This window comes from Anguilla anguilla, chromosome 2 (genome assembly GCF_013347855.1).
Source record: "Anguilla anguilla isolate fAngAng1 chromosome 2, fAngAng1.pri, whole genome shotgun sequence".
NCBI lineage: Eukaryota > Metazoa > Chordata > Actinopteri > Anguilliformes > Anguillidae > Anguilla > Anguilla anguilla.
This window is the reverse complement of record NC_049202.1, coordinates 55,469,367-55,497,173: the sequence shown is the minus strand read 5'-3', so window position 1 is coordinate 55,497,173 and position 27,807 is coordinate 55,469,367. Positions and strand designations below refer to the sequence as shown.

The window sequence follows — 27,807 nt, the reverse complement described above, 5'->3', positions numbered from 1 at the left end:
AGTCATTCAGTATCTTAAAATGATTAAATAATAAAAATGGCCAATTAAAATAAAAAATGTTTGCATCTGCATACTTTTGCCATTTTATTACATGAATTTCTTCTTGTGAATTCAGAGGACAGGAAGAAAGAAAAGAAATGGACTACCCATCTAAACAGACCGCAGCCTGCGGAAGTTAGCTTCATACAAACTACGTGAGAAATGAAGAGCCGAACAGACATGACAGTAACCGCGTGGATGCACAAGAGGACGATGAAGACGTTTAATCCAGCAGTGGGGAGGAGACGACGATGGCGGGAGAAGGGAGAGTGAGACCGGCTCGCATGGTGAAGCGTCCCTGGAAGGCCATGGCGGTGGCAGACAGCAGCGGCTCTCTGGAGCAGTCCTCCTCAGACGCCAGCACGGCAAAGGCAGCAACAGCGCAGACATGGAGGCCTTGAGTGTGTGTGTGTGAGAGAGAGAATGCGTGAGTGTGTGTGAATGCGTGTGTGTGTGTGTGAGAGAGAGAATGCGTGAGTGTGTGTGTGTGTGTGTGAGAGAGAGAGAATGCGTGAGTGTGTGTGTGTGAGAGAGAGAGAATGCGTGAGTGTGTTTGTGAGTGTGTGTGAATGCGTGTGTGTGTGTGTGTATGTGTGAGAGAATGCGTGAGTGTGTGTGTGTGTGTGTGTGTGAGAGAGAGAATGCGTGAGTGTGTGTGTGTAAGAGAATGCGTGAGTGTGTGTTTGAATGTGTGTGTGAGTGTGTGTGTGTGCGAGGGTGTGTATGTGCGTGCATGCGTGTGTGAGTATGCGTTTGTGTGTGTGTGCTTGTGCGTGTGTGTGTGCGTGCGTGTCTGTTTGCGTCAACAGAAAGGCCTGGAAGTCGTTCCATGTAATTGAAAGAGGAGCTCGTAGAGCTGGTTTTACTGCAGCCGCTGCGGAAGTGAGGTTGTTGGAATAGCACTAGTGACAATCAGCCATGCATTGTCCGCCTCCGTGGCGCGAGGTGGTGTCTCATCGAGGTACAGCAGAGTGGAGACTGCTAGGGTTCACGCGAGACAGGATCTGCACAGGGACGGAGACGGAGCGTTACTCCACTCTTCCTCACACACTCAACAAAAAAATCCCCAAAATCTCAATTCAGTACGCAACATTTTAACACTTAAACTCTCCATTGTACCAGAGTAAATTACATACATCAAGGAGCCCGCATAACAACTGAAGGGAACGACTGAGCGGCTCCACTCTCATTAACAAACATCAATTTCAAATGAAGCTCTATAGCTTTAGAATTACTGATCGAGTTTCAACATCCTGACTGTTCCCTAAACAAGCTCCTTGGAAACACCCAACCCACAATTGCCTTTTGCACTGCAATGCTCAGGGAAATGAGCCACACAAAGGTCTCCATTGTATGACCAATGTCCCTCATTTCCATTACACATAGCCAGCAACAGAAATTCTGGGTCAAGCAAGGAACAATACAGAAAACAGTCATCCTGGGCTCTTCTGAAAATGGAACTAACAGAGCAGAGCAGCACAACATTTGGAAAAAAAAATTAAATGTTCGCAACATAGAAAGGAGTCGTTTACGATAAGATTGACCAGGCCTTGTGAGGAGGGAAGTGCAGGGATAGATGGTGAGTTAAGGGGTTACAGCACTGAGTGGAAGGAGAGACATGGTTTCCATGCTTCTAAAATGGACTGTCAATGAAGACATTTCCAAACATTTGCGACTGGAACAAGTCCGACATGGGTTCTCCATTGTCTTCATTCCTTTAACAGGAACTCACACACATTCATGTGACTTAAAGCATAAACTGTTAAGACCAGGGAGAGGAACACAATCACTTGAGCTGCTGTGCACAGAGTAAGGGGTCATGTGACCCTTCTTCAGGGAAGGGTCATCTCAAAGGGGAAGAGGAGGAGTTCAGACCCCTGCAAGGCCTACTGTCTTTGGCCTCATCAGGGGTCAGGTTACCAGGGTGTCTTCAGACATGCATCAACCAAAGTCACATGCAAAGCTAACTCTGCAGGATGAAACCAGTTCATAGTCTCTGACTGCTAACTGGTCATCCAAAAGAACAGAAACCAGTCAAGCCATTTCAAATATTCAAGCATGCCAAATATTTGGACAGAAATGCGCTTGACGGTGGTTCTTTGATGGCGGGTGAGGCACAACTGGGTGGCATAAGCGTCGGACGGCGGCCATGATGAGCAGCATGCTGCGTGGTGGTCAGGCGTCAGGCAAAACCCAAGCAGCTGGCAGAGCTACTGTAGCACTGCACACAGGGAGAGCATGTACATGTAATGTACACACAGACACACGCACGCACACACAGCTAGCAGGGCATGCCACACAGCCCAAAAAAGCTACTGCTGCGCACAGTGACTTCAAGAGCTTCCGCAAATATAGTTGTAGCGAAAAACCCCGAACTATCGAAACCACGTGCTGATTCCAATGTACTTCTGGGGCAATTTCGATTTGTTAAATCACTGGGGAAGACATCAATGAGCGGGTGATGAATCCTGATCAAACAGTGATCTCCGTGTCCTCGTCTGACTCGCCTCTGCTTACCGAAAGCAGAGAGCAGCTGTTTGCGTGGGCGCTCCTCACGCTGAGGGATCATGGGGGAGCGCAATGGCCGAACCCCGAGCAAGCGGCAGGGCTTTAATCACGCAGTCTGAGGCCCCACACTCAGCACTCGGCCATTCCACACAAACAGCTGCGTGTGATAATCCTGTAGCCGCAGGGCCATTTAGGAAATCAGGGGGAGGGGCTGGGCTGGGCTGGGCTGGACTGGGCTGGCATACTACTGCCGTGTCACTCAAACAGACTCTCACAGCTTCATCTTACATATTGAGCTTCTTTATTTTACAACAGCAAATTTAGTCTCTTATTACCGAACCTTACCACAGGTCCACTCAAGGAACGTCAATTTGGTTACTAAAACTTTGGCGTTCGAGGAATATGAATTGCATGACTGTTATGACTTTTCAGTGTGATTGCTACCATTAAACTAAATATTTCTGCAGCAAGTGGAATGTTTAAGGTAGTATGTTGCTTAAAGGGATGGGAAATCGCAGTCTGAGGCGTGTATATGCAGTCTATTATGATGGGACCCAACTGAAACTCACCCAGTGCCGCCTTCAAACAAGAACGTGGCGAGCAGCTACTTGCCGTGGTGATCGAAGGGAATGCTATTCTGAGGTGGGGGGAAAAGACAGCCATTTGTGAAGAAGGGAATACATCACACTGTGGAAAGCACAGGAAAAACAGTGCTCCAAAGAAACAAAAAACCTAAAAAAACAGGAACACATCTTTCCTGTCGTCGGCTCTTATTTTTGGGAGCACTGTCCAGTCGCCATGACGTCATAACCCAACCTGTGGTGGTGGAAGGCGGCAGTGAAAAACACAGCAACTCCAACAGCGCCAGAAAAACCATGATGGAGTAGCTGCAACATTTCAGTAAAACAGGTAAACACGAAATGGCCACACGCTGCTCAAAGGAGCAAGTCAGACTAAATGTGGGAACAAAATGTCCAAGTTGCAATGCAAAGCTCCAACAAAGCAGAAGACTCATGCTAGGGCTGGATTACCAAGTCATGTCAGCAGACATGCTGGCGCCATCTCATTCCAAACGCCAGCTTCCAGACAGAAACACAGTTTGCAGGGTGTGTGTTCTGCCCTTAAGGCAGAGGCCATGTGGGACCCTAAACACACATGCGCTCTGGAGCACCTTTCAATCAAACACCACATGCCAACAGCCAGGTTAGCTACAGGACTGACCCCACCTGACCACTCAGGGCAATGCCGCGCTCATACGCATCAGTACTGCAGCCGCAGGGAGAGTGTGATGTGCTGCCTTTCAGAATCTCCCTCTCTCTCACACCGTGTCTTTCGCTCTCTCTCTCTCGGTCTCTCACTCTGTCTCTCGCTCACTCTCTCTTTCTCTCTGGCTCAGATCCACTCCAACACAATATCTAGAGTGCAACTGAGCCGGTGTCCAGCACAAGGACATGTAGTTCATTTTCTTTACTGTGGCTAAACCAGGCAACATCTCTGGCAGTCTCTGGTGTTTTTCATAAGCAGAATTACTGACTTTATGAAAGGAACTTTAACACAGCAAGGATACTGCACTAAACAATACATTTAAGAGGTCTATACATTTAAGTACAACAATCCCACAACACTAGATATCCAGAGACCTGGAAAGAATAAGGGACAGAAACCAGTTTGACTTGATAATATACAATACACACATTACTCGATAATTAATACATTGCATTATGACAGACAAACATTGTCCAACACTCTGCAGATGTGCCTAGGTCAAACTAAATCAGTAGCTGAATCATCTAGTATATAAACAGCAAATGACCCTTTCAGCCAAAGAACTGGACATAAGCTCACTTTAGATTTGTCTTCACTCCAGTTTTAAATGCCTAACAACAGCAGGCCAAGAGGCCTGAGCAGCTGCCTGGACAGTATGAGATGAGTCAGGGCTAATCCCAAATAAATCCTGGGTTAGCAAAAGTTTGAGGAGGAATACTGCGTTGTTGTTGCAGATTAAATTTTCCTTCTGGAAAGTACACGACATGAGTAAATGACACTAGCCATTGGTATGAGCTGTTGCAGTTGAAGGCCCCCAGGGGGCGCTGTGTTGCTCTGGCTGTTACCTGTGAAGTGGACATGCGGGAGGTGTCCTGCCGCCCGGTCAGGTCAGAGGAGGAGATGTTGACAGGGGCTCCGCGGTGTAATCTCATGCTGACCTTCCTCTCTCGCTCCATTCCTGAAAGGGATAAAAAAGCAAAGGCTGCAACAAACTGCATCTGGAATAGGGATTAACATTTTTCCTGAAAACAGGAACAGTTTCTCTTCTGGCAATAATCGCATGTTGTTCTGGGAGCCCTGGGAAACTGGGCTTGTTTTTAAAGGTATAAGCTACCAGTAAAAATATGTTGCTCATATTTCAATAAGCAGGAATAAATAAACAAGGAGATAAACCTATGGGTTCCCAACGTGACAGCTTTAGTGTATTTGGCGCCATTATTTTGGCATTTATGATATGAATCAATATCAGAATGCACACAATATGAACTCAGGACACAGCTTGAACTTCGCTAGAGGTTCACTGCCTGTGACCGCGCTGCTGTGAGAACAGCCCTGTGGAATTTATCGTTTAACAATTCTGTGTTGTATAAACAAACTAAATTTCGTTAAACAGAGCAATCTGGCATTTCCCAAGTCATTACAATAAGCAGAGAAGGAAGTCATGTTCTGTTAACGTGTAGTTTACATGATGGTCCAAAGCAAAGCCATACAATTTGAAATATATAAAAGCCAGCGAACACTAAAAATTCACGTCATAGAACGTTAATTTTACTTTTCAACACTACAAAGGTGTTAAACATTAGACAATGCAGTGGGTTCAGTGGAACAATACGATATTGATAGTGCTTGCCTCGAAAATAAAATTAGTAGTCCAAGGCCTACGTGCTCCCGCATTATAACTAAATAGGCTATAATCTATAAAACATTTGTGAAACCCTGAGAAAAAATTAAAATATATAACAGAATGGCTTATAATAACTACAAAATAGACTTGGGCCTATTACAAATAAAACCGACATTAGGCCAATCATGAATAAAATTATCTCCCTAAATAAAAAGGCGTAGACCTGTAAGGATTTGCATGACTTCTTTGGAAATGTTCACACCTTTCTATCGAACTGTCGACAGACAGAAAAGGCCACAGACGTAGCCAGGATTGTGACAAACACGTCAAAAAGCCATTGCAATGTTTTTGCTAGGAGGCAAAAAGGGTTTTTAAATTTTTTTTATTTTTTTTTTTACTGTTTTCCTTTTTTTCATATTACGAAAGTTAGTGTTGAAGAAGTCACTCAATAGAATAAACAACATTTTTAGGGTCACTAAATACTTATAATTTGTCAGCAAAGTCGGCTTGTTTTAGTGATTCTTACAGCCGGGTTTTGGAGGCGTGATGGGGGTGCAGTTTAATTAGCATGTTTGATTTCGTTGGCTATTGTCACTTTGTTTCGGTCAAGCCACCACCCATAAATAAAGCCGTGTGGTAGTAGCCTATGTTTGTTTACTGTGTGAGGTTGCTACAATGGCGGACGCATATCTTCTTGAACTATTTCAATGTATGACACGTAATTTGAAAGTTTATAATCTGCACTTTCATCATCTGTAAAAAAACTGAAAAATGACCTTGCCCTACTCGAGGACCAAAACACCAGCACCTGCCACATACATTTAAAATGTCAAACAACAGCACCGGTGTAAGCAAATGGAAAAAATGTTTGTGTGTCACCACAGTTCTCAGGAAACAGTAAACAGTTTGGCTGGAATAACCCAGAACCTGTTTCCCGGCATTAAACCCTTATCTGGAAAGGGCTGTTCTGCTGGCCAGGGAAAGCCAGAAGGAAAGACATCACACTTATTGTGCGAATGGACTGGGGAAATGTTTGATTTATCCAATTTATCAATAATTTGAAAAGGTAAATTCTAAAAGTATGAACAGTATGTACATGAACAAGAAGCAGTAACCAGAAAGCACAACTGTGACATTCTGGTTCTACCACATTGTCTAACATCATCTATCAAGCACAACAAAGCTAGCAGTAACTAGCAGTACCTGAGAATCTTAGGTGGAGTTCTGGTTAACAATTCCAAACAGTCCATCACCTGATAGGTGTCAAATACTTCAAAAAGAAAAAAAAAAGCTGTGTGACAGCTATGAGCTATCGTCAGCTATCGTCAGAAATAAAAAAAGGGATAATTGGGAAAAAAAGCCATAACTGGAAAAACACCTGCTAGAATTATCAAACCATCAACAATTCCATCATTGATTAGGCATCAGACCAACTAGCTGAAGTGTGCTCATGGCTTGGTAGAATCTACCCGATGATGTCATCGTGTCCTTTGGCTCCTTAACCAGTTTTTTTTTCTCAAAGAACAGCAAAGGTGCTTTAACCATGTAAATCAGTTCTGTGCTTCCATTACAGATTAAAGCTTTGCGTTTACCCCCTTTTTTATGTGGTGACCTCAGCACAGCAGGGAAAGAGAAGGATTTAAGACTGCTGCATTGCACCTCCTCCTGTAAATCCCACCCGGAGCAACATGCCTAAGAACGCACAGCTCGCGCTCACTGTGACGCACTCCCATACAGATACATGAGCGAGAGAATGTTTTGATCACAAATCCTCCCTCTTTAATGGCAACCTAATGTTAATCGGCACTGTACAGATGCACAAATCACCCCACCAAAAACTGTCGCTGCTTTAATTAGACAGCTTTAGCTATAACGACACTGTAGGAGGTGCGATCTGTTTATGGTGAAACAAACGCTGTGTGCCTGTTCAGGCTTGGGTTCCAAAGGGAAAAAAGCCATTTCAGAGACTTTCTACCACACATCAGGTGAGCATACTTGCATTCAAGTTTCCAGCTAAGTACTGTACATTCCCCTTTTTATTGAATTAACATTTCTTTTGTAGATATCCCTATCAAACAATTTCCCAATTATTTTAAAAGAACTAATTTTTTCCATTAATATTTGCAAAACTATCATTATGTAGCTTTATTAACCTCAAAAATGCATATGTAATAAAACAATTAACCTCATAACATTAATATGTAAACATGTTTATAGCATTAGAAATTGGTCTTAACCAACTCTTCCAAAAGGCATCTCCTTTGGGTCTGATATCAAGTATAAAAATATCTGCGTCACAAAGCAGTTTCCATGCACTTTGGCTGTTCGCTTGCAGTGTTTACCTTTTAATTATATGAGGGGCTTTTTTTTTTTTTTTTTACAAAACTAGACATATTAATTAGGTTACATAATTGTAGCTGAAGAGAGGCACCCTAACTACAATTTCAAAGTAAAGTCTTAAGTTTCAAGAAGCATGCTTCGTTATTATGTAGGCAGAGCCAAGCAAGCTGTTATTCTATAGTAGGAATGCACATCAAAAAAAGTTGGATAATCTTCTACACCAGATATATGGGGGTCTGAAAGGCAGGATTATACTGTACTACACAATTAATACTATATAAACAACATCTTTTTGAAAGCAACTGAGTAATAGCCATTCATTAATCAAGGTAAAAAAAATAATTTATTTGATCACATGCATGTTTCTTCTGTGCAAAACATACGATTTGATAAAACTGCTTGTGGACAGAGTATTACAAATTACAGTGATTTTGCACTTTGCATTTAAAACAAATCCCTTTAAATATTGAAATTAGCAAGGGCAGGTAGAGAAAGCATGGGACATTGCAATTGGCTGAGAAACTCAGTATTGTAATTGCTGAGGGAAATGCATGTGCTTTGTGTCTCTTGGGCAACACAAAAAGCAACTAAATGCATACATTTAATCACATGTGGCCCAATCAGGAAGCTTTTTTTCCTCTTGCAGCCCACATGGACAGTGTATCAGAGATGTGGGTGCATGATTTTTTAACCCAGGATAGCTAACAGTCCACCTGCGACTTTTGTATTTTTCACTCCATTCAGCAGAAAAGCAGAAAGAGTCACAGACCCCAGAAAGAATCAGAGCGCAGAAAGTGCCATCGGAGGGAATGTGGGGGGAAGGGGTGTGGGGGGGGGGCTGGTGGATTAACACATTGGTCAATTCAGCCACCCCCTGAACCACACCGCTTGCCCACACTTTGGGGCAACTTGGGTGTACACTCCCACCTGTGTGTGAGGCTGGGTTGAGGGGGGTGGGGTACACTCCCACCTGTGTGTGAGGCTGGGTTGAGGGGGGCGGGGTACACTCCCACCTGTGTGAGAGGCTGGGTTGAGGGGGGCAGGGTACACTCCCACCTGTGTGTGAGGCTGGGTTGAGGGGGGCGGGCGCAGCGGCGTCTTGGGCTCCCCGGGGCCTGCCGGAGGCGGAGGGCAGTCCCCTGGCGCCGGGGTTCCTGCCGTGCCTCAGTCTGTCCTCCCTGTCTCTCCGCTCGCGCTCCGCATCCTCCGCTGCTCTGTTGGCTCCCTGCTCACAGGAGGGGCCTGTCAGCACAGCGGCCCACCCCCACCACCACACGCCCCCCCCAGCGCAGGCCCCCCACTCACAAACTTCAGCATGTTCCAGTCAAAGACGTAGTCGTAGGAGAAGCCCTGTCTGTGGAAGAGGTTCCTGAACAGCTGTCTCAAGTAGGAGTAGTCGGGCTTGTCATCAAAGCGCAGGGAACGACAGAAATTGAGGTATGTGGCAAATTCAGCTGAAGAGGGAGGAAGGGCGAGAGAGAGAGAGAGAGGGTAAAATTACAATCACAGCACTCTGAAAAAGATAAACATCCAAACTGGCATCTAGTGCTACTTACATGGGTATCCCTTGCACAGGACCTCTATGGGAGTGGACATTTTCTTCTCGCTGATGCGCTCGTATTTCTGCCTCTTGGTGGCGGCCTTGAGGCCCTGCCAAGGCAGAGACCCCAGGTTGAAGTACATGAGCACGTAGCCGAGGGACTCCAGGTCATCACGACGGGATTGCTCTGCAAGAGGGAAACAACAAGGGAGTCTAAACTGAAACACAACTACACTTTCAGTTGGTATTCTTTCAACGTCTCTCAAAACACATTGGTCACATCCCTGTGGACCCTGGAAGACCGTATTGAGGCTAGCCCGAGCACTCCGCTGCAGCAGTACTTTTGCTGGGGAGAGTTGGGTCTGCGTACCGATGCCCAGGTGCGTGTTGATGGAGGCGTAGCGGGCTGTGCCGGTCAGGTTCTTGTTCTCGCGGTAGGGGATATGCTGGTGTGTGCGGGCGTCCCGGTATTTCTTGGCCAGGCCAAAGTCGATGATGTAAACGAGGTTGCCCTTCTTCCCGAGACCCATGAGGAAGTTGTCGGGCTTCACGTCTCTGTGGATGAAGTTCTTGGAGTGGATGTACTCGATACGACTGATCTGCAACACATTTTCAGAGCAAACATGGGTGCTTTTCTAAACACCCGTGCAACTATTTTTTTTTCCACAGAACGCACAATAGGGACCATTGAACATTTTGGTCAAGGAGCCCTTGAAATGCAAAAATGTCCTTCGCCAAAAATGTGGATGTGGTGCACCAAAAAAAATAAAGGAGATATACCAGCTTGATGCACATATACATTTGATATTAATTTACAAAATGCATTTGAATATAAAATCACCATACCACCTACAAAACTGCTACAAGAGAAGACAAGTCTGGAATGGTTTCTCAGCTCCCTTCTTACTCAACATTTTGTACGTTTCGATAAACCTGCACAAAGACCTTGAAACGATAATTGGCTGCACTAAGACGCTGCCAAGGAATTTTATCCAGATGCAAAACAAAACCACAAAAAGATTAACCAAGGGCACTTGGAGAACAAAGCGAAACACAGTGTGCTTGATCATCAAATCTCACCTTTATCGGTGACCTCTCGTCTGTGCCAAGTTAAGAAAATGATGTTTACAAGTTTTCAGTATTGGTAAGAAAAGAAGAGGGAGGGATGAAGAAAAAAAAACCCAAGCACGAGCACGTTCCTGAACTTGCCATGAAAACTCTCCCTGGTCCTGCTGCAGAGCTGAGTGGTAAAATGGCTGGAATAGATGACCTGGATTCAGAGGAGCACCTTAAGAGTGCTAACTCGTTACTATGCAGCATGCTGCCAGGCTGTCTGAGGGGCTGGCACAGGGGCTGGCACAGGGCACTGTTCGCCTGTTCGGTGTGTTTCAGCAGTCCTGCAGTCGTGCTGCTCATTTCCTCAGGTAAAGGGCAGAACGCAGCAGGACTTCTTTCTGCTGAGTGTTCACATGTAACTTTGTACCTGACAACCAGATTTATTTTATTTCAAGACCTTTAAAACCTTGGGAGAATATTCATTTCTGGTTGAACGTTCGTTCTTGCTTTAGTGAGCGCCCCTGGAATGAGGAACTGTGGGATGCCTAGTCATTAGGGTAAATTTCAAAATCTTGTGTTCCCTCAAAAAATTAGAATGGTATTGAAGAGATTCACATGTTGCCTAGAGTAAACAGCTCATTCTGCACTCCCCTACTCTAGTCAAATCAGCAATTGTTTGATTATGACTGAAATACAGGCGTGTGCAGCCTTACCATCTGGTCAGCCAACAGTAAGACGGTCTTCAGGCTGAACTTCCGAGAGCAGAAATTGAAGAGGTCCTCCAGACTGGGCCCCAGCAGCTCCATCACCATCACATTGTAGTCCCCTTCAGCACCACACCACTTGATCGCTGGGATGCCGACTACAACACAAGAAAAACAGACACAGTGCAAGATTATCACAGGCCATTTTGTGTGGGGCTGCACAACATTTATACATGTTCTGCAAGGTGAAGAATAAAGAGCCCCACCATGTGGTAAGGAGCAGAACTGTGCACGAGAAGATGGAGGTGACCTAAAATGAAGGAGGGCCTTCATTCTGCCCAGCTGGATGTGTATTACAGGTTGGGTTATGTGGGTGACCTATTTTTTTTTTTTTTTTTTTTATGAACAAATGATCGAGTTACAAAACAGAGTGGTACTTGGGTCTAACAAATAGATATATATTTTTTCATAATTCAGAGACCACACCAATTCGACAAATTGTAATCATTTTTCAGAAGATACTTCTGAATATTTCAGTGGTATATTATTGCGGAACAATATTTCTGTTTTTTTATGTTCGCAGGCCTACCATTGTCAGCTACATAGCCAAAATGAGCACACACAGCAGAAATCGGAACATTCTTGGGAACAATATTTTCATTCATCTTTGGCAGCTACACCACTGTGGTGCATATACACGATGCACATGCCCTATTCGCTAATGAGCACTGAAGAGTCGGTTCCAGCAGTACTGGAGAATATCACCTAGTACCTTTTCAAGCGCTGTAGCATTTGGTTGTACTGAAAACCGACACAACCAAAGGGATAGGTCAGAGCATATTAACAATCCCCCCCCTCAGCAGCGCTCTATAAAACAGACCCCGCTGATGTCTGCTATAAAACATGTATGGCCTGACCTTGGGCGTAGCTGTAGGGCGATCTGCAAACAGGCCTTGCAAAAAACACCACTTAACCGCAAGATAACCTCAGCAGACTCTAATAACTGAAAACACGCTCGCTGATGACTTGGGCAGTGCCGTGACGGCTGGCGGCGCTCTGCGCGGAACCCTGCGCCTGCTCTACGAGGGCAGCAGCAGAGCTTCACTCCATTAGCGCGCGCGCGTGCGCTACTGCACAGAGCTAACGGGAGCGTGCGCGGTCTGCAGCTCCTCCAGCAGCTGCTGCCAGCACTCAGGCCCACGCTGCCCTTTCCCGCTGCAGCGCTTCTCATGGCTCAGCACTCTGCGCGGCGCGTCACGCAGGTCAGCTATTTCTGTGCGCGGCCTGTCCCCGCAGCAAGCCCCGCCCCCTGCCAGTCAGCCCCCATATGCCCACCGCGGAACAAGCCTCTGCCTGCGCACACATTACCAAATGAGGAAGTGGATGTGACCGTTACAACTGCTGCCTACGGGGAAAACACATTAACACTTTCTTTAGAATGGCTCTGAAGTAACAAATCTGCAAAGCAAACAGTTTAAATGAAGAGTTGGTAGTGCTAATTATCAGATGGGGTACTTGGGCTGAGCACGGTAATGGGTGGATGAATAAAGAGAGCGAGAGAGTGAGAGAGCGAGAGAGCGAGCTCTTTCTGCTTGCCCGGCTGTGCAGTCGCCCCAGTGGAAGAGGGGGAGGGGATCTGTGCCTCAGGCACAGTAGCGGTTCAGACTGGTGTAAAACACCAAATGCCAGGACCACAGAAAATAGAGCCTCCAAATGTGCATACACGCACACCGTATAAATCACAGGCCGGCACGCCATGAATATTCATCTGAGCGAGGCCCGGGCCCCACCCCCACGCTCCTGTGAGAACGTCAGTGTCCGTGAGGTGTGAGGGCGGTGCTGGGAAGCGGCTCACTCTGTGTGGGGCTCCAGCTCTGGCCAAATGGAGCACCCAGCAGGCTAACGTTTCAGGCACCTGAGCCAACATTCCTGCTGACACTCTACCGGGGGCGGGCACAGTGAGCCCAGAAATCACAAGACTGGTCTCAGCAACCTGCACAGGACCCAAATCACATTAGTGCAGGGAAAACGCTGTAGGCTACTGGGTAAAGTGTTCTACAGTTTATACTGCAATTTAAAGTTGCTTAAAATGCACCTTCGTTGATAATAATAATGCATTCTGCATGACTGTATACAGTATATAGTGTTATTGCAGAATCCGACCTGGAATAATTTAACACTGCAAAATCCCATCTAATATAATAATGTATAGAATTTAAAATACCCAAGCCTCTCACACAGCTGGACAGCGGGTCAGTAAGGGATACTCTTGCATTAGACTGTAAACACTCTTTAGCTGTTCTTAATACCCATAAGACCTATTTCACTTTACAGTGAAAAACAGACATACATGTGTTCATATAGAACATCCCTCAGCATTCCAATGAGTCAATTTAAGTCTTGGCAAGCTGACTAAAGGTAATACAATGTGCGTATGAACAGAAGGCATACAGGGAATTTCTGAAGAAGTAAACAGGGAAGTAATAAACTTTTTGTTCACGAGTAGAGGGTTGACTTCTGGTTCATTGTGGTAGGGTAGGTAAACAGGAACATTTCTGCAGAGCACAGTGTCAGACCTCATCACGCACACGTGCAGCTCGCGGTCTGCTCGTACGCGGTCACGTTCAGACACAGCTGAAAGAAGCAGTCACGACACAGGAAATAAAGAACGGTCCACCCACCACCTGCACCTGCAGGAATATTACTGCAGAGAAAAGAGGACAGCTGAGAACACTGCCCTGGCTCCATAACACAAGAAACGGGTTCCGTTTAACAACGACAAGTCCGAGGGGCTTCTCAACCTAATCATTTAAATACACAACAAATTCCTAAAAGCAATTTCTAATCCAGACAGAATTCTTAAACAGCCCGGACTTCACAAAGGGAGCAGAGGGAACCTAATAAAGTCCTGCCAGGCTACTCCATACGCTTGCCAAGAGCGTTACTGTGTAAAGCCACCAAAGAGACAAAAAGACTACCTTCTTAACTCCTCGCCCCCCACAGTGCCTGACACTCATTTAATTCTGCAGGAGGCCAGCAGCCAACACCATTCAGCATGGCATGGGCACTCCGCTGGGTGTGTGGTGTGTGTTAGGAAGCGCACACAGGGGAACACGGAAAGGCTCACCTCCCCCCTGCATCATCTTGTAGATCTTGCTCTCGATGTGGAGCTGCGGATGTTTCGTTTTCACACATTCCAGCTTGATGGCCACTTCTTCCCCCACCGAAATGTCTGTTCCTGGAGGAGAGGAGGGAGAGGAGCGCGTCAGCCATTTACTGAGAGGAAACCGGTTTTATGGGCTATGCATCAAACATTCTGTGCATTCCAGTGCTTTCCACATAAATCTGTGTTCATTACCGAAAAGAACAGTGTTACTCATTCAGTGCCATCACATCAAATCTTCTTAAAAAACAGGAGCAAAGTGAAAACCTCAAATATTTCATGTTTAAATGTTTAATCGTTTAAATAATGAATGAAGACAGCTTTTAAACAAAGCTTGTTAGGTTTCTCTGGCTTCACTGCAGTGGAAATGTAAAAGGCCTGTCACCCACTGATGGTATAAAAGCCCTAACCTCACCCAGCGGGTGACCTGCATCTGAGAACGAAAGCCCATTAAAATCCTGTCAATGTCAAGATCTGCTGTTCTGAAACTGTGGAAAAATAATCACACGAGTGTGCATGGGGCGAACACTCAAAAGCAAGAGACTTAAACACCAGGGCATTGGGCCAAACAACGCCGGCGCTCTCCTCCCCCCACTATGCCAGCCTGAGAGCGCGAGGGCACGCCCACTTCAATACCCAACAGCTCCTGGGCACATGCAGACAAGCGTTACAGCGTGTCCGCTCCCATTGCCTCTCCTCATGCCAGTCTGGCCTCTACATGCACTGACAGGCGGAAACAGCCCTAAGAACATAACCTCTCTCCAGAAAGAGCCCGCTGCCATATTTAACTAACATAACGATTTGTGACAAGGAAAACCTGAGCTCAAAGCAAAGGAAGACTTAGAGCCCGCATGTCTTAAAACTTCTGACCCAAATTAGTCACGCCTGGATTAAAAGCCCTTTCATCTACAGCACTTAAGTGAATATCCTAATGTACACCAAAAAGAGTAACAAGATTACCTCTAACGAGATTACGTCCTTTGATACCTTTTCCACACAATGAGGCTCGTGCCAGTGTCCTTCACTGGCAGAGCGCTCTAAACTCTGTCTACATGTTGCGTCATGCGCAAGTAAAGCAAGGATGTAATGCGGTCTGTTAACTGCATTCGTTTCAAAATCTACTCTGATTTCAAACGGCATCTTGCAAGCCCATAAAACACAAACTGTGACAATTTCATTCGCCGACCGACATTGACATCCACAAGGCTACAGATTACACATATAAGAGAGTGGAGGCCTTGGCACATAATGCTGTTCTACTGTAGGAGAAAAAGGGTGTAACACCAGACCGCAAGAAGGAGGGATGAGGAAAAACAAATGTTCTTCTGCTGCACAGGTCTAATGCATGACAGATCCATTCCTCTGTGTGAGCTATGGCAGTCAATTTAAACTAAAGGAAAGATATTGAAATCTTTTTTGACAATGAGCAGCACAAAAACTGGTCAGAGAAAGCCACAGTGTCTGCACACTTTCCTTGTGGCAAGGCATTCAGCCAGATAAACCACCATTTACTATAGTCTGAGTCAATATGGCATCATCCCCTAGTTGAATATACAGGATGACTTCCAAGACTAGGATTGTGTAGATCTTATGTAAAGTAACATGACAACATTCGCTCATTGTGCAATGAATGCAGCTTCCAGAAATTAGTGAACTGATTTCTTCTGTTGCATATAGAATTATCAGAATGATCCTTTAGCATTACTGCCACATTACAGTCATTGTGCACACATGTAAATAAGAATTCTGCTGAACTTAATTGCATGTGATATTTCCTTTCCTCTTTTGGGAAATCTCCACAGGAAAAATGTACTATGTATTTCAACTTGATCGAAGGGAAGGGCCACACAGACTTAGTGGAGTGCACACTAGCCGAAGACCACAAAACCCATCAGCCCTCTGTGAGCGATCTTTTTAATGACGATGAGGGATTTTACAAGCATTAATGCACCTCCTGTTTTAAAGCCTACATTATATCAAGATGAACGCAAGACAACAGGACTGAAGTTTTTAGTTTGCTTGTGAAAAAGACAAACATGTGGATGATAAAGAAAAGTTGCAACTGAGTGGGGAAAATCAGGTCCAGCTGTTACTCCATTTCCAATATACTGAAACTGAATAACAAAGTATAGGGTGTGAGAAGAGGTACCTACAATTTTCTGTTGTTCACAATTTTAAAAATTACAGGATGTCCTTGAAGGATAACTGAATGTTAACCTTGTTATACAAATCAGGAGGACCCACTGGGACCATGTAGGTAAATGCAGATGTAATGTGTCTGTCTTGAATCGTGCCAAAATGGAAATCGCTCCCAACAGGCAGTCCACAGTGTCTCCATTAGTCTGCCTGAGGCACTGAAGAGCTGAGAGCGTTCTCTACGGACTGAACAGAGGACAGGAACGTCCCCACACTACTGGTGTGTTCTTGTTGTGGTGCGCTTCAGGTCCAGTGTGCTCTGCAGTGCCTGAACTGCATTAGGTTTGAGGACACGACTGGAATGCCTAGTCAGGGGTGACGGTAGGGCAGAGCCTGGGGAAATGCATTCAAATAAGGTTTTGTTCAAGTGAGGATGTAGGGTGACTGTTCATCATGTGCTGCCCGGTCGATTGAGCAGCGTTACTGGGGTCAGCTGGGGTCAGGGGAAACCTGAGGAGGGTCTGAACAGGATTAGCAAACGATTCCATACATCACAAACAGCCACCACTGCTCAAAGGGTTTAACAGCATGCCTTCCGAAAGAAACAAAAGTGTGACTCAAGGAAACTTCTGCCCACAAGCCTATGACACGGGAAAACAAACGCAGAAAACCCCCAAATGCCCCATCAACCTGTGGACAGAGGTGTGTGGCCGATCAGGGAGAAAGACACTAATGGATAGAAGGCCAAACAACAGCAGTGCAGCTAGGGAGGTGTAATTAATTACATGGAAAGCCATCTGGTCATTCCCACAAGGGCAGATTCACAGATAACAATCTGAGGTAAAGCAAAGAACAGTATCTGGTAACCCTCTTCAAAAGGGATCCTTTTCTGGGGGTGCTGGGTAGGTCAACCAGTTAAGGCACCGTGTCTCGACCTGATTTGCCTAGGGATCAGTCCTATCAACTTCCAGTTCTGGCACAGCTACAGACACATGAGACACAGATGATGCCAGGAAACACTGGGAGTTAAAGCTAGCTTCCTATTTACCACAGGACTTTTCTGTGCTAGCCTGGGTCCGGGTTATTAATGTTCAGATCACAAGGGGTTAGGCAACGCATATAGGCCTCCAGGTTGCACCATGGCATGAGCTGAACTGACAGTATAAGATACAAGCATAAAAATTGATACAAGCAAAAGTTTGAGAGCAAGATTTAAGTAATCACCTGAATTTGGTAGTACTGAGAGACCTCCAGGGCTTCAGGAGACAGCCATGGAGACGGCTCATCCACCCTGATCACCAGGCATTCTGACAGGGATTCCCAACAGCATTAACCCCTAGCCAGCTACCAAGCAATAGTGCCAAAATGTAATTTGTGACGACAACCCATGAAAATAGCACAATAACAAAATACGTGACACACTTGTTCCTGTTTTAAGGCATGGATAGACCCCACAATTTGGGATCGAATCCCAACCGTGCCAGTGCTGAATGTGGCTGGTAGACCAACAGGAGGATGCATAATTAGCAGTAACATTGCCAAGGGCTGGGGAGGGTTCAGTCGAAAAGGACGTGAATTTCATCATTTCCTAGCGACCAACGATGGTCGAACAGGAGTCTGCAAGCCTGCCCGTTTAGCCAAACGTTAGTTATCTTCCTCCGGCTCATTTTGGAGCATGCCAGACTTGCGAGCTGCATTGTGATAAGTGGTGCTTGACATCACATGCATTGGAGGAGGGTATGGGCTTGTCTGCACTCTCCGGAATCCATAGTGGACAATCCAGTCATGACTGGTAATACACAACTGGGCATTCCAAATTGGGGAAAAAAGTGGTTCTTTTGATGAGTCATCTCAGAACATTTTTGGTTTAAATAAATTTTCATTGGAATTCAACCTGCAAAGCCCTCTCATTTCTATACAGAAATATGAACCAAGTAAGGGCAGAGAGGCTGCAGTCGTAATTATAAGTACAATATTTCAGGCACCAAGGTTTACGGTTATATGGTGAAAAGAGTGATTCCAGTTTCTGACCACCACCCACAAGATGTGACATTGATTCCTGCTGTACACTAATGCACTCAGACAGTTGCATGATTTATTCACCAGACTGATGTTGCCATAATTACCCCCGGTAAAAAAGAAAGGTAAACCCTGCAATTCATCTGTTCCACCAAGACAAAGTGGAAAAGTAAGGATCCTCTCTCTATTTGATGTGCATTAGACCTACAGAAAAGGGCTATGGTCTCACTGCATGTCCAGGGCGTGGTGTGTAAGCTGTCTCTGAAGGAAGCCAGGAAAGAATATAGCATGGAGCAGCATGGAGCACTATGTGCAAGTAAAACCATGAATGTAAATGTCGCTGAGCACATAAATGACATGCATGTCCTTGTCAGTGGGTTTGTAAGGGACCACTGCAGTTCCAGCTGGAAAGCAGCCACCAGCTCCAGCGAGTCGGACAGCTCCATTTAAGGAGCAGGTCCTGTTGCCCATCCCCCATAGGCACAGCTGCTTGTCACAGGGCATCCCCCAGTGAGCATTTATGGCCACCTAACCTTCTAACCTGCTACAGGGCATTCAAGTGCAATTTATTAAATGCTGTCAATGGACACATAAAGGGGGAACATACAATCGAAAATCAAGGACAACCTAAACTAACAGATTTAATTTCACTATTTTGAGTTTAAGCTAGTGTATTCAGAATGTAATTATGGCATAAGATCTAATGCTTTTATTCTAATGGCCGACCGTTTCTTGCTGCACTAGACAGAGGCCGCCATTAACACTTAAGGTAAAAGCCGGTTCCACTTGGTACCTGCCGGATCACTGCATCATGGCGGACTGGCACACAGCAGAGCCGAAACAGAGGCAGGAGCTGCAAGGGGTCCCTCAGAGATTTACGGGCCGGCAGGGAGCCCCGCTCCACATGCAAAGCAGCCTTTCCCCGTCTCGGCACAGCCAGAACCCATTGTTGGAGGGAGCCAGAGGCAGGGCTGAGAGCATTCGCACAGCACTGACTGGCCCGTCTCTGTGCCTCCTACGTCAGGGGCTTTTCAACGGCCCAACAAAAGCCCACAGATATTAGCCATCAGATGGAACATGACTAGACTAGACTAGCATTGCACTCCTGCCGTGCAGTTTCAACAAATTAATCACTTACAGACAGCATTTATAAAAACCCAGGTCCAGGTTTCTGGATATAAAGGGTTTGCAAGTGACTGGCACACACACAAATCAAACCATAAAGCATACACCTCTGGAACTAGATATACTCATGTTGCATAGATAAAAAAATAATTTTTGTTTTGCTTTTAGTGAACATCAACATTTAATTATAAAGCAACTATTTAATTTGAAAGGCTTTTTACAGCCATGGCAGTCATCTTGATAGGAATTTGATTTGACAAAGAACATTCTATCCCCAGACACTGAGATAGCAAGCAAGTCTGGACTCATCCAGTCAAGAGCAGTGCAAACTGCAACGGAATCTATACCGGGCTATACAGGAGGTAGCTAAGCCACACACCCACATAGCCCTATAAACAGAAGAAAAACCTTACTGCATGTATGTGGATTGTGCTCATACAGTGAATCGTCTTGCAGATTCAATAAGCTTGAAAGCAGTTACTGCAGGCAGACTTTGTAAATTTTCCCCTTTCGATATTTTCCTCTGCAGCATTTTACTATGAAGCATTACAGAGCCACAGTATGTGTACAAGTAATCAGGGTTTATGCCTAACGTTAAGGATCACGCCAAGTATTGTGATTACAAGTATAAATGAACAACCATTTATTATGGTGATAGCAATGGTAAGGTGCCAGCTGAAACTCATTTCAGAGCTACAAAACCAACTCCAAAAAACGACACAAGGAACAGCATGTTCCTGGTTCTAGAAACACTTAACATGAGTTAGTTTAACAGCAGAGGGAAAATGAGCATCTCTACTGGATGAGAGGCTCAAGGCAGGATGTGATCTAGCAAAGACCAAACCAGATATTGTTATACATGACCATAAGTCTGGTTACTTGCTCTGGAATTATAGGCTGTCAAATGGCTGATGCAGCAATATGCCACCCAAGCACTACTTTAACAGAAAGCAGAATGCTGCATCAACTAGACATTTCTGTTCCACAAAAGCAAGCAGAAAGCCCCAAATATGTTGCCTTTTGTTGTTACAGTAATAATAATGCCTTCGCATGGTTTTCCTACAGCCCCCTTTAGCAGTGCTTCCATGCTTTTATTGGTATACATTTGTGCAAGGGGACGGATATTCTATGCTAGAAAGATTCTAGATGCTTTCAAGCAGAGCCATAAATAAATGTTTCTCAGGCAAAATATTACATCATTTAGTGTTTGTGTCAGTTTGATGCCAAAGCAAATGTAAAAAGCTGTGCTGAAACTTCTTATTCACACACACTGATCCTTCTGTATGCAGGCTACTCTTTGCTGTACACAAACAGTTTATCTTGAGTCAACAAAAGAACTAGGTCAGACTTCTTCTGAATAAGGACTTCTCAAAAATGTGAGGGAAAGGTGGGTTGGAAGAGTGTTCAGCTATGTACAATTTGCTAAGGCTAAGGGAAAGACGATCCAAAAAAAACTTATTTCGGTATTTTCCACGGCAATTAACTTTGCATGCTGCTGCTTTTTACATATGCTCCTATTTTTATTGAGTGTTCATGTAGATATAATCAAGAGTTGACTGATAAGGAAGTTCTTAATTCTGTCTGCGGACACTGCAAATCTATCAAAGTTTGTTACTCAAGGTTGTATGCTTACCTTTTGTGGCAGAAGCACTGGTGCTAGCAAGCACAAAAATTGTCACCAAGATGTTACAAAACCAAGTTTGTTAAATAAAATTAGCTAATGTTGATCTATCTAGCTAATGCTAGCTGGTACACATGAAAACCTTAGTAACTGAAAATAATTCATGAACTGGTAAACTGTAGCAAATATTTTAGCTAACATGACTTCACAGACCAGCATCTCCCACAAATTTCTCAACCTGAAATGTTTTAAAGCAAACTGCAAGCAGATAGCAACACTTCAAATAGTGATTTCCTGAGGTAGCCTAATTTTTTACTTATTTATTTTTTTGGTGCACGTGCAAGCAAATTGGTCGCACAGTAAAACCTGAACAATCTGCCAAATTTTGCTTCAACTGAACAAATCCTTTCAGGGCAGAATGTTACATAAACACGGCAGTGTTGCGCAGCAACAAGAACTGTGAGTGACGTGCCACAGAGCAGGATGATTCAGCGTCCCCTGGGTGTGAAGAGGGGATGAGCATTCACACCTGCAGCCCCTCCTGAGCAGCCACAGCAGCACAGCTGACCTGGAACTCCCACTGTGGAGGAAGCTGGACTGGACACGCTGCAACACTACAGAGGAACGCCATTTTTCGGACAGCCTAGTCACACGGCCCTCTCTGCCTGTGCCGACAGTACCATGTACGGTGCAAGCCCCTACGAGCAGTTCGCGGAACCCTTCTGTACAGTACTGACTCCAACACAGACCCCGGCATCAACTCCCCCCGCCAAAACAATGTACGTGCATTGGTTACAGAACAGAATCATGTTGCAACATTTCCCGGCAACAGTAAGGCAGTAGTTTATAAGAGTGATTAAATACGGTTACGCAACCCTAGTGTTTCAGCTGTTGTGCAGAGCACAACCATGTCCAGCTACTTAAGGCTTATGTAACAGCCTCAATCTATCAACACCTGGAGAACCTAGGGAGCTAAAGGGGGATAGAGGTCTGCACTGAACAATGTCACATGTACCTTCTCAAGACTTCTTCCCTTATGGAACAGTAGGGGCACGCATGTTTGTTTTCATTTCTACCAACTCTGCTTTCATTCATTGGAATATCAACATAATGTCATAACACACATGCTAAGTGAGACCTGTTGAGTGTGCAAGTGTGCAAGAGGCCTAACAGACCTAGACTGAGGGCACACGGGACTGAGATGCACGGAAACACTGGTGCTGCTCAAACTATCTTGCAGAGATGGATCATTATTCACGATCACCGCCCGTAATAAGACCACAGACGTAATTCCCAAAAGTAGAAGCTTTAGCCTTCTACATCAACTGCCGCGTGCTTAACTGCTGCCAAGCTGGAAACACGACACCAACAGCATGGAGGAACATGATGTCCTCATTGATTCTTGGAATTTTCAAATGTGCTAGGCTCGATACATGTTAAAACGAAACAAAGTTTATAAGTTCATCGCGGTTATGTTTTCAAAGGTTTTGAGCATTGTGCAATTATGGATTAAAATGGAAATCCCAAAAAGCAGCATACATTACAACCTAATATTATCATATAAAAGATCAATTAATCAGGAATCTTTAAGCCTGTTTATTAAATATGAATATGAATATTAATATTCCAGACACCAATGTTAGCTGTAGGACTGCTTCTAACCCCCTGAGCTCAACCAGGTTAATTGACTGGCCAGACAGCAACATAACTATTAAGTGCTTTTCTTTTTCAATGCACTCAGTGCTGTTGACTTACGATCGAGGGCTGGTTGCTTAACCAACTTGGTTACATGCCATCAGTCTATCGGAGTTAGACTGGTTGTTGGAAGTCTGCCCATTTAGGTTAATTCCAAAATTGAATTCTTATCCCCTTCTGTAGCACTCACTTTTATAACGCAAGCCTGAAAATAATATAGCCAAAATAAAATGGTTACTATTATTGAACCCTTTGACTACAGGCATAATCCTGGTCTCTTCTGAAAGGTAACACCTGAGAGTTTGATTTCCAAGAGTGAGAATTACTCTACATATTGCTGGAAAAAAGTGACAGACGTGCAAACACACTGGAAGTTTTCTTGCGTAATTTCTTTTCTTTTTTTTTTTGGATTAGATACAGATGCTTGTGGCTGTGCCTGGTAGGCTTAGAAATAGGCCTACAATGGAACCACAGCCACAACACTGGACAAATCCTAGTTCAAATATGATGACAATACCACCAAAATGAGTATTCTGTAGTTTTTTCCTAAGCTATGTCTAGGTGGGTTTCCAAAAATCCAATTTGGAGACTCTAAAAGGACACGAGGTAACTAGGTATTTGGAGGAGTAATACTATATATTATATACCATGTGCTCCCAGAAGAAGTGCGCTGTAATTAGCTGAATTTCCCCCTGCCTTTCACCCTTCCCCACCCCCTCCCTCTCCGCCTTCCCCCTCTGGCAGCAACAGATCTCGAAGACTGTATAAAATAACTGCATTAGCTATCCATTTATTGAGGTCCACTGATTGAAGTTTTAGTAAAATACCCCACCCCTATCAACATGTCAAATACATCCTAAAATTTCACATGCCACATTTATTATGAAAAGCAGGCCTACTCATTTATAAGCATACTGAATAATAATAAAAATATTTTGAGAATGTAAATGCACACCGATATAAAATGGAATCAAGTTCTTCACTACACATGCCCTCTGCAGTGGAGTCAAAGCTGTTTTAGACATTGTACAATCTTTTGTAGTACAACAACCTATTTGGTATAAAGTCTCAAGAATTTTTTTTCTGCGCGTAACATCCTTACACTAAACTAAAAATTAGCAGGTCTGCGTGTTACGGATATATATTTTTTTTACAGGTACAATAAGGCCAGTTGGCCAGTGTTCTACTTGCACCAGGTATATTTCCACTGACCTAGCTTCAAAAACAAATATAACCGCTTTAAGGAGATATAGACTGTTGGCATTAAAAAGTGTCAAAATGGCAATCAAAAGCACTGGTTTAAAAAAATTGTAGTTCTTTATTAAATACGAAAATTTGCCAATCACCACCGCTGCCACCTAATTATGGACAAACTAAGCAGTTTCAACAAATGTTGGAAATCTCTGCCTGGGGATTTTGAATTTCAATGTAAGCTGCTTGCAGTTTAACCAAGGAAAAAACAATTATAGAAGTAATAGCCAACTAATATCTAGTCAATTCATTCTCTTAATCACTCAGTTAGCTTTCTAGCAATAAATAAGTTGACTAGATAGCTACCATGTTCACTAAGTAAATCACCATTTTGCCATCTGAGTAAATATGTCAAACCGATTGAGACGTTAGTCAGTATAAATATTAACAAATGATAAAACTGCCAGGCTTACGTAAGTTATTGATAAGAAAGCTTCAGTAGAAAAATGAAATAACTAATGTTAATGACAAGTAAGTTTCGGTGAAGAAAGGACAGCTGTAAAGTTAGCTATTTATGAAAGCGTTAGTTCAAATATTAATGAATGAACAAGCTGTAACATTCGTTTTTGAAAGCAAGGGTCAATAGAGCAATTATCAAGCTGTAGCGTAGTTTCCAGGACGGTAAAATCATCTCTTTCTGAATAAGACTTATTTAGGGCACTGGCCATATTGGGCAAGTGACAGATCAATCAACTGGCCCAAACCCATCTCATAGTGGCCTCCGGCCAGGAGGAATTCCTTATTGTTGAGCTCTGAATTAGGCCCTCTCGAACAGAGAAAACATGGGTGCAAAGTAACTGGAACAAACCTGCAGGACACAGACTTCTAGTTTATGAATCACAAATAGCTGACAAATTTCTGCCAAATTCTTGTTCCACCTGCTTTTCTGTAGGGGCCGAGTGCAAAACACATGATGTGGAACAGTGCTGCTTCTGTCCTGCGATGAAACTGATACTATCTAACAGGAACCGAGGCAATGTGGCGATTTGTTGCGCTGCCCACTAAACCGTTGTTGTGACGGTGAGGCTTCAATCTCAAGGATAATGGACGTATCTTAAAACACTTTGGAGAAATAATCAGTCATAGACTGATTACAGTACTGAGTATTTTGTATCTGAATCATCTTCACAACCATTTGCACCAAAGTTGTTCACCTGCTGTAGAAAGCAACATCGTTCAGTTGCCACCACCAGTGGGTGTTTTTTTCAGCAACAGCCAGAGGCCATTTTGTCTTCCATAATGAACTGATATTACCAGTAAACACTTGGCTGACCATTGCACCCAATGCTGTTAATGAACAGAAATGGCTTGTGAGATCATTACTGGTGAAGTCGCGCTGGGGCTCTGGACTAAGGGTGCTTGATGATTTGGTACTTGTGTAAATGGAAATCACACAAAACGCACAAATGCACACATACACAAAAATATATCTGCATGTCAGAACATGCCATGCAGATGCAATGGTTGGGGTCGAGACCATTAACACTGTGCAGTTCTATATTTATAAAGGTCAAGATTCTCTGCCATGTTGCACTTTGATAGCTTTTTAGTTTGTGGATCTGTTTTTCCCTGATTACACTTCCAATGGTGAGAAAGGAACAAATTAAATACAGACAACAGATCAGTAGAAAATAAACACATCAAGCTGTTAGCACAATATCAGCTGGAGTACAGCACAATCAATTATCATTGGGGACATTTGCCTGATCGTACACTGACTAAATAAACATTATAAAATATGCAGGCATCTGATGCAGCATGGTAAAAATGGTAGGCGGACTCAACAACAAAAAAAATTCCAATCTGTGTTTATATGATAAAAAGAATTAAAGCATGATTTATTTACATAGGATATATATAAGCCACACAGATTCAAACATTATACCAACTCCTAACTTGAATCTTAAACATTATTCAGTACCAGACATATCTTCTAGTACTATACCAAAAAGTAGAGTTGTGGTTGGTGGTTTTCAACAGTTTTGGTGTGCAGTGGTGTATAATGTTTCAAACATTCGATGAATAAATTACAATCCTTCATTTCCAGTGTAAAAATCCTAGGCTATTCAGTCTTTTTATAGTTCTTCCCATATCAATCCAAGGTGATTACAATAATATGCAAAATCAATGCAATGAGGCAAAATTACTAGCACGCAAACAACAATAGTTCTTCTAACCAAAAAACATCGACCAAACCTTCATATTCACATAAATAATGTTCACCAATTCACGGGGCACTACTTTCACAAAATGGTCACAGCTAGGTTGGGATATGCAAGTTACCATAAATTGGAGCGATTGTTACAAAGGGAAATTGAGCGTTACATTTCCTCGGCGGGTGAAATCTAAGTTTATATAGCTAGTATTATAGTGCGTGTTGTAGAGTGTGTGATTCCCCACAACAGCCATACCAGCCAACGTGCAATCAAACCATATGCAATGAGCATGACACGTGACATTTCTTCACTCCCACCACACACGCGCTTTGACAGCTGACATTGCGTAGGTAAAAGTTATCTTTCAACCGATATAAAAACGATCAGTGAGCATGAATCATCGTCCAACTTTGCTAGTACTGACAGTTAGCTTGCCAACTTCACATTCTTGCCATTGAAAAACGCGGTACTTAGGCAACCACGCTTTGCCAAACTTATTCACAGTGCTCTTCAAAAAAAAAAGAACCCGAATAGGGCTTATGCTGGAATATAATTAAAATGCTAATGTTACCTAGCAAACGTTACGATATTTTGGGCTAGCCGTTACTTTGCTCAACATAAAATTAACTTTCATTACCTAATAGCCTGAGTGAGAATCTAGCGAGCCAATTGCTGAGATTTTTTTAAACGTCTTTTATCTAAGCGACTAAGACCAGATTGGAAGATCACTAAAGTAGCCTACTTTTGCAGTTCGTTTATTAGCAGTCGTGATACCAAGCACATCTCCAGCGTTAGCAGTTAGCATCCGCATTGTTGCATTACTCCTGTTGCTATACATAGCCTGTCAGCCACTGTGCTAGACAGCTATACTGGTTAGCTACAAGCAGCTAATGCTAGCTAGATGACCCTAGTTACGACTATGACGCTCCTAACAGCAATTTAAAATGAAAAACCTGAAGGCATTTTCGACGGAAGTGAGGGATAAATACGGTTAAACCCCCCCCAAAACAGCTTGTGTATTTCGCTAACGTTGCTAGCTAAATACTTCTTTTGAAACTGCTAATGTTATTCCAGCTGGCTAGCCTTCAGCCTTGGGAACATCTAACGTTACTGTTGGCCAAGCTAACGTTAGCTCGCTAGTCTAAATACGGAAGTGAAAAAACATAATATGAAAAACAGAACTTCCAAAAGTCAGTGACGTGTTTTCCAAACCATTATAAACACCACTATAAACAAGTCAACTAAAAACTGAAGCTGAATCCTAAATAGGTTGACCGTTCTGCCAATATTAACAAAATAGGTAGACAGCTATTCTTGCACTTGATAGCTGGTTATAAATGTCACAAGGCAATTCACGTAACATTTGATAGCTAAGGACACAAATTCAACTGTTCTGCTAGCTAAGGTTAACTATGATTTCAGCAGTTGTCCTCACAGACATTCAGGAAGCCAACTGGTAAATGTTTAGTTTAGAAGGACGTTACTTACCCAAATAAATATCTCCAAAAGACCCACTTCCAATTTTTCTGCCGAGTCTGTATCGGTTTCCCACTCTCAGTTCCAT

At 43.8% G+C, this 27,807-nt stretch overlaps 1 protein-coding gene and 1 long non-coding RNA gene across 3 annotated transcripts; both read right to left on the bottom strand.

The window, feature by feature from the left end:
- Positions 1-735: 735 nt before the first annotated feature.
- csnk1db (casein kinase 1, delta b) lies at positions 736-27,807 on the bottom strand. Of its 2 annotated transcripts, XM_035404662.1 has the most exons (10): positions 27,732-27,807; positions 14,205-14,315; positions 11,087-11,235; positions 9,688-9,916; positions 9,334-9,504; positions 9,083-9,231; positions 8,834-9,002; positions 4,659-4,771; positions 3,117-3,184; positions 736-1,043 (listed from the first exon to the last, which is right to left on the bottom strand). In XM_035404662.1, the coding sequence occupies exons 1-9, from the start codon at positions 27,805-27,807 to the stop codon at positions 3,152-3,154; spliced, it is 1,200 nt and encodes a 399-aa protein (XP_035260553.1). In that variant the 3' UTR covers positions 736-1,043; positions 3,117-3,151. The 2 variants fall into 2 exon arrangements, with proteins under 2 accessions (XP_035260553.1, XP_035260552.1); XM_035404661.1 differs by lacking the exon at positions 3,117-3,184.
- LOC118220645 lies at positions 8,102-8,813 on the bottom strand. Its single transcript, XR_004763989.1, has 2 exons — positions 8,748-8,813; positions 8,102-8,704 (listed from the first exon to the last, which is right to left on the bottom strand). It is a non-coding gene; the product is annotated as an uncharacterized LOC118220645 (long non-coding RNA).

Coding starts and splice junctions, on each gene's coding strand:
- csnk1db (XM_035404661.1), bottom strand. CDS start 27,807: ATGGAACTGAGAGTGGGAAACCGATACAGACTCGGCAGAAAAATTGGA. Junction 14,316..27,731: donor TTTTGGAGATATTTATTTGG/GTAAGTAACGTC, acceptor CCTCTCCTCCAG/GAACAGACATTTCGGTGGGG. Junction 9,232..9,333: donor CCTGTGCAAGGGATACCCAT/GTAAGTAGCACT, acceptor CTCCCTCTTCAG/CTGAATTTGCCACATACCTC.